This window comes from Rhinolophus sinicus, linkage group LG06 (genome assembly GCF_036562045.2).
Source record: "Rhinolophus sinicus isolate RSC01 linkage group LG06, ASM3656204v1, whole genome shotgun sequence".
In the NCBI taxonomy this organism is placed as follows: domain Eukaryota; kingdom Metazoa; phylum Chordata; class Mammalia; order Chiroptera; family Rhinolophidae; genus Rhinolophus; species Rhinolophus sinicus.
Window position 1 is genome coordinate 30,244,985 of NC_133756.1, and position 13,347 is coordinate 30,258,331.

Consider the following 13,347-nt stretch of genomic DNA (forward strand, 5'->3'; position numbering starts at 1 on the left):
GGTGAGAAAGTCAGAGCAGTAGCGTTATATTGCCTTTAAAAAAAAAACAAAAAAACAACAATACAAATTTATTTATGAATACTTTTCGAGTTCTGAAAATAAATGCCACCAGGACAACATTCGCATTACATATTTTGGATTAATGTTTACAAACAGTTATGGTCAAAGCATTAAGAGACATTAATAACAATCATGTAATAGTTCTCTCAAAAAACACTTTGGTTTTTGAACAGTGGCACTAATTCTTGATTGAGATTTTTCCAGCACTTTTGTTTGTTTCTTTCAAGTTACATGTCATCACCAAAGCTGCTAATGTCTCTTGTATCGTATGTTTATAACTACATTATTTTCACATATACGATCAATTGCCAAAGATTCTAAAAAATTAATTTATATCTGTTCTCCTCCCTCTACCGTGTTAGTGAAATGCTGTCTACTAAAAGAGATATTCATTTATTTAAAGAAACTTATCATGTTACAACATAAAAATTTTCCAAATTGATCTTTTCTTTGAGTTTATATTTCACATGTGTTATTTTGATTTAAAAATGAATATACTTATATTTTTAAAAATACCATAAAAGCTTTTAAGTATTCTGTAGGGTAATTTTAATTATAGGAGAAAATATTATTATTACTTCATTATTTACATACTTATAGACAGAATACCAAGGTCTTGTTTGAGAAAAACACCTTTATAATGAAAAACCCATTTCATTCAATCTGGAGAATATGGACATGAGAGATACTGACCTCAGGAGAGAGTACAGAATAAGCCTGTGGTGGTTTTTCCAGTGAGACCGGTAGGCAAAACTGCCCAGTCTTTAATCGCCCATTCTGAAGCATTGGTATCCACTTTTAAATAAAAAGGAAACAATATTCATTTAAATATGCTTGTTACAAAAGTAATTACTTAGAAAATCTGTTTTAAGACCTTGATATGAGCCACATTTGTCTCATCCCCAAACACCAAGCAGATTTAATTACCTAATTATATGCCTTATAATTCCTCTAAAGTTTCCCCGCCAATATTTTATTAAGGATGATCCCAAAACATTATTATTAGTAACTATGCAATATATCAATCTCTAGGAGGTCCTTATTAGCCAAGGGAATGTTGAGAGTAGAAAGTTGGTAGCCACAAAGTGTATCAATTTTAAACAAAGTACACCAATACAAATAGGGAAAGATTTGATTAGACATGAATGTTGAAAACAAAATTTAAAAGTATGAACATAAATTTATTTTCTTACATTTAGCAAAATTCATGTCACAAACTACAAGAGAAAAAAAAAATATCAAATGTTGATTTTTGGGTGGAGACATGATTTTTCTGCATTATGATGTCCTTCACCTTAGGTATACCTTTGCAATTCAATCATGACTTTCAAAAATTCAAGGGTTTTAGTTGCCGTTAGTTAAAACAAAAATGTATGGGGGCAGGGGGATGGCTCAGTTGGTTAGAGCAGAGCTCTGAACAACAGGGTTGCCATTTCGATTCACATGGGCCAGTGAGCTGCGCCCTCCATAACTAGATTGAAGGACGTCGACTTGGAGCTGATGGGCCCTGGAGAAACACTCTGTTCCCCAATATTCCCCAACAAAAATTTAAAAAAAGGAAAGAAAACAGCAGCTTGAGCTTGGAGCTGAGTTGTGGGTGTGCGGCCGATTGTCCCAGTGGTTAGAGCGCGGTGCTCATAACATCAAGGTCACTGGTTTGATTCCCACATGGGCCAGCGAGCTGCACCCTCCACAGCTAGATTGAGGGACAGCGACTTGACTGGGAGCTGATGGGCCCTGGAAAAACACATTGTTCCCCAATAGTCCCCAATAAAAAAAAAAAAAAAAAAGAATGTATTTCACTGCCAAGGGTCTCTTTTAATCATTTTACATTTAAACAATTTTCTTCTGAAGAACATTAAAACTATCATATTTATACTGTAGCAGTGGGTAAACACACAATAATCAGGAACAACACCTAAGTCTTTACACAAGTTAGTTACATCAATGAGCATTTTCTTCACTCTTGCTAACCAATCTGTGGAATCAGATTTAAAAAATATATATATCAACTATATATTAAATATTATAATTATTTTTTTAAGATCAAAGAGCTAAATATTTAACAAAAATATACTTACTGTATATCCAACAGGAGTTTCAAGAGGAGTATTTTGCTTTTGTTGACAACTAACATGATAAAAAGTAAAAAGCAAGTGATGATGGTCAGTTAAAGTAGCAGGGAGTTTAACCTTGATTTCTTCATGAAAATCAGGAGACCTTCATATGAAAAACAAAACAAAACAAAACAGATCAATAGTCAATAAACTATTAAAAATAAATAATTATTGCACTTGTATATTTGAGTAATTTTTAAATTAATTTCAGGATTCATGCTTAATTTTTCTTCCAGTCCAAATATTTTGTTTATTCCCAAACTCTAAGTAACTAACTCCTACTTCCAGACAAGGGAGTTACCACTGTTTCTGAAATTTCTCATCCCATTTTTATTAATGGGCTGAGTAATTCTACTGTTTGGGTATTCATTAATAATCACCACCTTGATGCTGAGGTCTTCATTAGTTTGGAAACTGTATAAAAGAGGAGACTAAAACAAGGCTTTCTACATTTATAAACCAATTCTAACACACATTACATAGAAAAAAAATAATATGAATTTTTATAAGTGTATATTTTAAAACCATACCGTGGAAAAATGTTTTACTATTATAGGAGTACAGCTTCAAGTTAAAAGTAACTTGCATTATCCTTTTGTGAAAAAATGAAAAAAAAGGTATCTTTAAATAACTTAGTATCAAGTTGGGCTCTCTATGAAATGCCTTACATCAATTATCCCATTGCTAAAGAAATAAATAATGTTACCAAAATATAAATTAGTGTATCGACTAACAGGTCAAAGAAAAGAAAGACATCAGGGAACATCCACAAATTACATTTATCCCACAGTTTAGAAGTATTTCCAGTCACTATAAGAATACAACAAATATCATATTAGGTCAAACCAATGGCATTTGCATCTCAATATTCATTGAGAGTGGTCCCCAGGAATACTTTTATAGGAAAGCCTGGCTGCTATTTATGCCACAGACTTAAAAGGGATAGAACCTTAGTGTCCCTACCTTCCATAGTCAATTAGTATCTCTCAGAGTTACATTCAACGAAAATGCATCCAAACCATACAGCTCCAACAACTTTTCAAGTGAAGGCTGTCCCACCACTTAAGGTTTTTTCCCTGATGCTAATTGGTAAAATATTCTTCCATCTCAAATAAGCCTCAGAAACGCTAATGATTATAGGTTTGGTCACAAAAAAATAGTAAATGGAATGAGGCTTTTAATATGCACAAGAAAGATACTAATGCTAGCTATCTGAGAATTTGGTAACTTTAATGAATAAAGATGCCATACATCTTATTACTAATCTCACTAGTCACCACTGAATTATGAGAAAGTTGAATTTACTAGCAATGTTACACAATACTGTCATTTAAATTCTACTAATGCTGAGAACAACAAAAATAAAGACTGAGGCACAAACTGAGAAACTTAGAACTTACTACCTTCTTTATCAGTATCTTTCCTGGTATTGTGTTAGTTCATTTTTTGCTTCGAATCATATTACATAAAGACTGTTATGGAAAATTAAACATCTACCAGTTACTCATCAACAAGTGAATTGCCCACCTTTACGCTAAGCATTATATTACTTTTGTGGTAATTTTAAAGATGAACATAAAAAATAATTACTCTCAAAAATATTTAATTTAGTAGAAATATAAATAAATCACACATATAACAATAGCTATGCTATAAAGCAGGGATTGGCAAACTATGGTCCACAGGCCAAATCCAGTCTACTGCCTGGTTTTGTACAGCCTACAAATTAAGAACGGTTTTTATATTTTTAAATGTTTGGAAAAAATCAAAAGAATATTTCACTTGAAATATCAAATAAAATTTGAATTTCAGTGTCAATGAATAAAACTGTATTGGAATCAGCCATGCTGATTCATTGGCAACTTTAATTATTGACGATAGCTGCTTTTACACTATAACAGCAGGGCTGAGTAGCTGCAACAGAGCTCATATGGCCCACAAGACCTAAAATATATACTATCGGCCCTTTGTGGAAAAAGTCTGCCAACCTCTGGTATAGGGCATAGAAGGTTAAGTGCTTAAAGAACAGAGTTGAACAGATTACTTGAAAATTTAGATCAGGGAGTTATATTTAGGAGGATATATGTATTATGGACCTTAAAAAATGAGTACAAGTTAAATAAGTAGAGGGATTATAATAGAAAAAAAGATCCTAGAAAGGCCCAGAAACAGGACAGCACAGAATATGCTTGGTAATGAGGCAGAAAGAAAATCATCAAGATGTAAAAGATGATTGGCTATTAGAAGAAAAAAGAAGGAAGGCAAGAATGTCTTAAATTTTGAGTCAGAGTAACTGGAAAAATGTTACCGTTAATTAAAATAAACAGTCAGACAGAAATAGAGTCCAGGAGAAGGCCAGGAATAAACACATGGAAATTGAGAAGGCAACAGGGAACCCAAATGAATACGCCCAACGGGCCACTGAAAATACACATCTGTACTTCAGAAATAAGGTAATGACTGAAAATAAGAGTTGTGAACAATCCACATAAAAGTAAAAGTAGTTAGCATTTTCATTGAATGCAATTGTGAGAAATACATATAAAATTATTTAGGAAGAGAATATAATACAAAAAGTGGGTTAAGAGCAAAACCTTAGTGTTTTGTATGGAATGTCTATACTTAAAAGAAAAAGAAAAATTAGAATAATTACTACAGAAGAAAAAAGGTATTTAAAGAGAGAGAAGGAAATTGAGAGAGGGCCATAAATAAAGGTAAGAAAGAAGAAAGTTCTAAGGACAGCAAGGAAAAACCATGTTACACAACAGCACTGCAGAAATACTTTTGTTTTGTTTTTAAGAATAGGAAACTTAAGTTTCTTTTTCACAATAACAGATGGAGCCAATGAAACAGAAAACCGATGATGCAAGAGAAGGGATAACTGACAGAGTTATATTCTGGAAGGAGCTGGATAAGACTGAGAGCAGAGAGGAAGATTCACATTGAGCAGGGCCATCACTACCTTTGAAACCGAAGGAAAGGCAGATCAGTACAAAGATAATTTGAGGTGAAGAGTAGAGAAGTTGATGGATCTCAAGTTGGATGGTCTCAATCAACGTAATAAACTGGGACAGCAAAACTAAAGCAATGAGAAAAGAAGTAGGTGCTAGAGGAAGCGGGGAGAAAGGCTTAAACTAGCTACTGCCAAATGAGAGAAAGGGTAAAAATGTGATGACAAAAAGATTACCAAAGAGTGGTGGGGCCAAAAGCAGACAAAATAAAATAAAATCAATTAGGGTAGTCCCATCATATTGGTACAATTTTGTGCTATTTTTTTCTCCAACAGTATTCATTTAAAAAAGAAAGAACAAAAGCAGAAATTAAAGGTTATCCAAAGTTAATCGTTTCCCAAAGAAGTAAAATGGAAAGGGACTAAGTCAAAGGATTACTAGATATTAAGAATACCACCAATTTAACTGACTAAGGGGTTCAAGCTTAGTAAAGAGTTAAGCAAAACTACAAAGTGTTAGGGGAATACAACAGGGAAAGCTAACCAAAGGAACAGAAGCCACAATGGTAACCAATCACAATATAATAAAAATGAAAGGATCAGAGAATTTGATAGAAAGGATGTTTTGTGTATAAAGTCTTATAATTTGAGATGTCTATGGAAAATGCGCATCTACAGGTTGAAAATTATAACTGATGTCTTGAATTTGCACATTCAGTGCAGCAAAGCATTCAGTAAACACACTAAAGTGAGTGCTAACAATGCCACTGAGAAGTGAGTAACTTTGAAAGAAATATTTGAATTCAGTACCTGTTATGATATACTACGGCTGTATAGGCTTCCTTTGAAAATTCTGAACAGCTAGATTTACCAAAGATTACCTGTAACAAATAACAGCATGTTGAAACTTTGTTGTAATAAATGCTGGATGTTTCATATCTATGTAAGAATTTGCTGATTTAATAACTATTTGAGAACAATGGGCAAAATCAGCCCATTGAAGAACAATGTGCCTACTAACAATCATTAATAAGTTCAATTGCTTAATTCTAAATTTTTTTCCACTATAGACCCATCTGACATTCAAACATTCAAAAAGTTTCTATCCACTATACTTATATCTATTGGGCAGTTAGATACATTTCTTTCCTTTTTTAAAAAAGAAATTGAAGAATTCATTTTAAAATCTGGACGTGGCACATACTTTGGAAATTTATATAAGAAATATGGTCCTTGAATGGTGGCATATATCTACTATACAAATTAGTGGGTTCTCCCCAGAAACAGTAGTCATTCTGAAAGTCAAATAGATGTTATTTATAAATAATATTTTAAAATCCTATTTTAGGTCAAGCTATGTATCCTTTGCTTCCAGTACTCCCTGCAAGCTATTCCACAATGGAGGAAGAGCTTCATTTTATATTCTTACATTATGTGTTTTAAAAAAAAAAAATCCACCACATTAAAAAGGGTTAGAGGTAAAATAATTCAGTCTTGTGTATTTGCCTCTTGAATTCTAATGGCAAGCTGTGGTTAATTAAGGTAGCTGATTAATGACTTAATGATGTCAAAGTCATAGTTATGATTCCTGTGTTAGACAGTTAGGCTTGCAAAGTTTTCTAGCCATAGATTAAACTCTTACATTTGGCCAGCCATCTCTACATCTGCAAGAATAGGTATGTGGACATGTCATCACACTTCCATTAACACAACTGGTAAAACAACTCAAAGCTTATTTCTTATACAAAGGGATAAGTTGGCACTATCCCAAAATAAAAATAAAAATCACATATCAACAGGTATTTTGTCTCTTTTTGCAACATCTCAAGAGGTCCTTTTATCTTAAGGGTATGGAAAAGTGTAATAATTATGATTCTCCTAGATTACTCTAATTTCATCAGTTTGCTAAGAATACCTTATTATGTGTTTATAAAATGTTCCAGTGCCAGAATTATGACACTTATTATTTTATCATATCAACATTATATGATCAAACAACTATCTTAGGACCCCTTTTGAATAGGCCTTATTTAAAAAAAAAATAAACAAGCAAAATGTGTCTATGTTTATACACTTCAGACCAGCTACTCACATAAACATAAAAGCATTATATTTTTCACATGACCAATAATACACAAATAGAGGAATGTAGTATTTCTTTTTCCCTCTGAGAAGCTATCATTTTTCACAAAGTAACTCATTTATTTTCATAACATGAATGATGTAAGTGGAAAGTGATCCTTTTTTGACCAGTTGACATGTATTTTTAATTATTCATCAACATGGACTGAGCATCAATTATATGCCAAGTGCTACAATAGGCATCAAGATATAGGTAATGAGACATGGTCCCTGCCCTCAAGGAGCTCACAGTCTAGTGGACAAGCTGAAGAAATAACCATATAACCATGACTTTATAAGGCCCATCAAAGAAGTGAGAAGATGCTATGGTAGCACCAAAGGAGGGAGTAGTCTGACTGCCAACGCGGTCGGGTGCAGCTGGGGCCATATATATATACTGAGACAAGGAAGAAGAGCTTGTTAGGCAACCAATAAAACAGATTATTTTACATATACTACATCTGTCATAAGCTCAAATTCATATTGTAATTCATGTATAAGATAACAAAGCATCTATTTTCACAATCCAGTATCTTTTCATCAACTATGATAGTACATTCATTCCTTCAGCAGAAATGGTGAACCACTAAAGTGCATGAGATGCTAATTCAAGCCTCAAAAATAAATTCTACATTTATTCAACAAATATTTATTCAACAATTATTTTTTGCAAGGATCTGAAATAGCTGCCATAGAAAAATACAAAGATGAATAATTTGTGCTTGCTGCTGTCAAAATCTATAAATGCTGGTGAAACTGAGGCAACAGTAGAAAATATACAACTTTCCTAGTATGTAGAAAATCAGAACTTAACTCGAATGACAAAGAAGGTTAAAATAAAACTTAACGATGTACCTATTCTTCGCTCATTTTCATGCCATGAGGGCTGTCAGAGGTTGAACATCTAGTGACAGCTGTGCTCCTATTCCATGTGTTACTAACTTCAAGTTGGGCCAAAAATCTACTCTCACGGAACTTGCATTTATTAGTATCCCACAAATCCTAAATCACAATTTGGGATGTCACGAATCTCCCGTCTGGCCTCAGTCTACTATTTCCGACTTATCTTCCATTGCTCTGACTCACTGGCAACTCAGCACTGCACCTCTATTGAAGGGTATTCTCCAACTTGAATTGCTTTCCTTCCCCCACCATCTAGACCTATTGCTATTAACATCTTAACTGTCTTTAAGGCAGTCTCTCTCCTACCACTGCCTATGCCTTTGTTTCCCTATATCATCTTCTAATAATTAGCACATACTTTGGTTCTCAATATTGGCTACAAAATATAATCCCTTGAGATTTAAAACTACCGATACCTTTCTGGTTCCCACTCCTAGAGATTACAATTGAATTGGAATGACATTCAGTCTGGGCACTGGTATATTTAAAAGCTGCCCAGGTTAAGTGTAAAATGCAGGTAAGGTTGAGAACTATTGCCAGCGTTTCTCAACAAAGATGGAAGAACCATACATATTAGAATCATGTGGGGAGAATTTTCAAACTACACTATAATCCACTACATTTCACCTCCCTTACTTGGCCTTTCATTCTAAATGAGGAGAATCAGAATCACCTGAGAGAAAAAGTAGAGAAAAAGTACCTATGCTTTGTTAGAGCACCCTAGTTAATTCTGATCTGACCCTCTTTTGAAAGTCACTATTTTAGAATTTTATGTATTTGTCTTATATCCTCCAGATTACAAGTCTTATTCATCTTTGTATCTCTGGGAGTGCCTAGCATATACCAAAGCCTCAATAAATAAGACTTCAAGTAAACTTATTACTATCAGTATAGGAAGTAATGTAGTTAGAAATGTAGTTTACAAGATCACATTAATTTCCAGTGTAGAGCTGCCAACCAAGAGATAGCACAAAAAATGTCTATTTGGACATATCTGAAGAATAGGAAAAGTAAAGAACATTTCTTACCGGCATGGCATTGCTCGAATCCTCCCCATACATAAACTGGACTTTCACTGTTATATTTCTGGCAGAACCTTGACGATTTGCAAAATTGAGACTCTGAGGGTATACGTAGAGAAGATTTCTGTGAAAGCAATAGTATACATGATAGTGAATACATATCTTAGAAACACTATGTATCACTACAGGCCACAAAAGAGACAGATGAACAAATACTGAATTATTAATATTTGCTGGCCACTATGTTAAGTATTTTTGCAATGTTTTATTTACTCCCTTAGAGTAACCATTCAGATAACAATCTAATATACCCTAGTTTTGCAGATGAATTGAGGCCCAGAAAAGTTAAGTGATTATCACATTCAACCAACTAAGTGGCAAAGCTGAAATCAGAATACAGATCAGTCAGACTTCCAAACACATGTTTATTTCTCTATAAGAGGCTTTTGGGAAATAAATCTTTTGGAAATAAATGAGTATGGACTGAAACATTAGTAAGAAATTAAAAGACAGTACTAATATTATGTTAGTTCCTCCAAGCAGATAAAAATAGAATGACATTTATAAATGCAGCTTTTGTATAAATGTGATCAAGGATTTAAGAAGTATAATATTCCACATTATGATTCAGAAACATGTCTGATAATATGGTAGGTATAACAGTATTAGGTAGTTACTATGAGACAATCACAGATTACTCTCCATTTGACTTCATGTCCAGTTTATGATCTTGCACCTTACACATCTTTATATTTTAATAGTCCCTGCTACCAACACAGAGAATTCAAGAAATAATTCAACACAGAGGAGAAATAATTTACCAAAAGAAAGAGCTAAAGAAAAAAAAAAAGAATAAGAGTTACTTTACCTTAAGACTAGTGCTTAGAGCTGACAAACAAAACTTCGAGTATAATAAAACCTTGTTAATCAACTGCTAGGACAATGAAAATAGGTCTACATTTTCTGGAAGGCAGTAGGGCAATGCAGACATTTTAAACGAACACACCCTTTGACCCAAGAAATCCACCTCTAGTCTAAGAGAAAACTGTACACATGTACAAATGGGTGTGTTCAAAGAAATTCACTACAACATTTTTCATAATAGGAAATAATTACAAATAATTAAAAAGAAATATAATGCTCATCAGTACTAGATTAATTAAGATATAATAACAGGAAGGAATACTATGTAGTCCCCCAAATGAAAATGTATAGCAGTATTTATTCATGTAGAAAGAGATACCCAGCATTTTGGATGAAAAAAAGTAGGTTCCAGAGCAGGATGTATAGTGGCATTACCCTACTTATGGAAATTGGGTGAGGGGGAAAAGAATGGCTAAAAGGATATTTTTGAAATATTCATAGTGGTTAATAGCGATGGCTCTAGTTTCTTTTTTATTCTTTTTTGTTTGGGTTTTTTTTTACAGTGAGAATATATGATCTTTATTATTAGAAAAAAAAAGTAGTTTCCTCGTGAGAGGATGGGTATGTATGACAAAAAGCATACAATCTGACAGTCACTAAAGAAATGGAGAAGTCAGTTGTACTCAAAATAGTCAAAAGTGCAAAAGTCAAGTATGGAAAGGTTATGATTCCTAATCAAAGAACTAAAGATCAAAGATGGGAATGACAGACTGACCATCGAAGTCATCAAATAAAATCTGTACAGGAGATACTTATTGACTGTGAACCAAATGTCACTGTGTTGCAAACCAGGGAAATAAATGAAGATTAAGAAGCCATCCTCTGGTCTTGAGGAACAACATAAGATCTACTGGGACGGAAATGCCTATAAACAGATCATTTCAAAACAACGTAGTGTTATGAGAGGTATGCAAAAGCTATACGAGTGTATGGGAGGAAGAGATAGGTACCTAGCAGACCGTGGGGAAGTCTTTTCATCTTCTACTTTTGCAATATATTTTTTTAAGAAACTGGATTATTTTTGTGTAGATTTTTCCAGAGGCTAGATTGTATTGATTACATCCATATAGTGACATTTAACATGTTCCTCTGTGTTTTCTATAAAGTGAGAGTTGTATCTAGAGCTGTGGTCGTACTTAGGTTCAAATTTTTTTGGCAAGATCACTTCAAAAATTGTATTGTGTCCTATCAGGAGGAAAATGTTCGGCTGTTGTTTCTCTCTTTGCACAATTAGTAGACAATCGTGATCAATGCTTAAATCCATTAACTCAGTCAGGGTTGCCAAAAGGTAACATTCTATCATTCTTTCTTTACTTAGTAGCTGGAATATCTCTATGAAGAGCACTCTTCCTTGTCTACTATTTGCTTAGCCAATGAGCCATCATATGAGAGGCAGGAATAAATGCTTGATTCTTTTCCATTACTTGCCAGTTTTCAAAATAATCGTGATGCATAACAATCCTCTAAAAGGGATCAACTAAGTCTCTTTTCTAACATCACTTATAAATTCATGGAACAAACTATGAATGGATTTCAATACATTGCAGTTATTATCATTGTTCGCCTTTATTGATGTTCGAATTGTTCCATCTTTGGCAAATGAAAAAGCCAATTCAAACTGGCTTCCCAATCCTTTTGAGTCAGTCATAATAGTCTTTCATCGCTTCTTGCTATCTGTTATGACAAGATATTCCAGGCTCTTCTTGCAGTTTCTCCCCAGACCTGGAATTAGCCATTTCTCCAAGGAACTGTGGTTTTTCGAATGGGAAATGTTTTTCCAAGCCACAGTCAGGTCTCTCATTGTGGGTTAGTTAGTTTCCAGGTTATTTAAGTAGAAAAAATTAGGGGGAAATGCTAATAAAATGAAATACATCCTGAGTTCATATTGTTATTTCAAATTCAAATTCAAGACTATAAGCTTTTTATTAAACTTTTCAATCTTACATCTATATGTCATTTTTCCCATGCTGAGAATCATTCTCAAGGACATCAACTATGAGAGAATTAGAATGTCACTTAGTTACTCATGTGTATTAATCCAAGAATGAAGTCTTAAGGAACTGCAAGATTCTGTGGTCAGCCAGAGGAGGATGAGCCTGCAATGAAGACTGAGAAGGCACTTACAGAGAAGTAGAAGGAAAAAACATGAGTGTGTAGTAACATGGAAGCCAAGGAAAGAAAATATAAGAATTAAATAGTTAACAGTCAAGTGCTATTCAGGGGCCAAATGAGGTAAGAACTGAAAACTTTTGGATTTAGCAACATGAAAGTCACTGATAAATTTCAGGCTGAAAACAGATAAAGTAGGTTCAAGAGCACGTAGGAGATAAGAAAATGAAATAAACAAGTGAAATTCTGAAAAGCATAGCTGTAAAGGGTAGAAAGATAATGCAATAGTTGGAGACAGTTTATGGGGATTTGGGAGTTTTTTAAGATAGGAAAAGTTTGAGTTTGATTAAATCCTAATGAAAAGAATCCATCTGACACACAGTTTGTATATACAGAACAAGAATGCAAAAATCCTGAAAAAGACATCATAAAAATGGCAGCATGAGGTGAGCCTCTTGAAATCTTCCATGGAATTTACAACAAATTGAACAACTATAACTCCACAAAGAACTCTCTGCACAGCAGACAAGCAAGACGAAGAGGCCCACTACTGAAATCATCTAAAGATGGGCAAATTGTGTGAACAGGGGAGGAGGGAAGGGTGAAGTGCGGAGATGGAGTCTCATGGGCACTGGACGCAGACATAGCTCAGTGCTCAGAGCCTGCTGCATCCTGGAACTACCGCAGCTGCGGGAGAGGGAAGAACTCGGACTGCTAAGGCTCCTCTTATGGCCCACAAGGCTGAGGGGACAGCATATAACACAGCGGAACCCAACGCTCACGGCAGAGACCTTGGAGCCAAGACTGAGGGAAGAAGGCTGAAAACGGTGGTTTAAGCCCTCACTGCAGAGCAGAGAATGGAAGCCTTAGGCAATGAGACTATCCGCCCCTCCCTACCCTCCCAGAGCTCGCTCCGCCCCCACCTGCCCGGTGCTAGAAGCGGAACAGTAGCAGTGTCAGATCAAAAGAACAGAATATTTGCAGTTCTGAGAACTGTGGTCCGCAGACACAGATTCACAGCCCAACTAGTTCTGGCAAAGGGGAGAGAGCTATGGAAGGAAGACTGGCTGTGGTGGTGGTCACCGCCATTGCTCTGGGCCACCTCTCACAACCAACCCTACCCCTGTTCCCACCTATCTGG

The 13,347-nt window shown here is 34.7% G+C and overlaps 1 protein-coding gene across 13 annotated transcripts in view; it reads right to left on the bottom strand.

Moving 5' to 3' along the window:
* DOCK7 (dedicator of cytokinesis 7) overlaps positions 1 to 13,347 on the bottom strand; it is a 188,247-nt gene that overhangs the window by 81,678 nt on the left and 93,222 nt on the right. For 12 of the 13 annotated variants that reach the window (XM_019731259.2, XM_019731324.2, XM_074334827.1 and 9 more), the window contains exons 15-18: positions 9,180 to 9,297; positions 5,938 to 6,008; positions 2,142 to 2,280; positions 754 to 855 (exon numbers count right to left, since the gene is read on the bottom strand). In XM_019731259.2, the coding sequence (XP_019586818.2) occupies positions 754 to 855; positions 2,142 to 2,280; positions 5,938 to 6,008; positions 9,180 to 9,297 (430 nt within the window). Of the gene's footprint in view, positions 1 to 753; positions 856 to 2,141; positions 2,281 to 5,937; positions 6,009 to 9,179; positions 9,298 to 13,347 lie in introns of those variants that run through there. The other variant, XM_074334834.1, reaches the window with a different exon arrangement.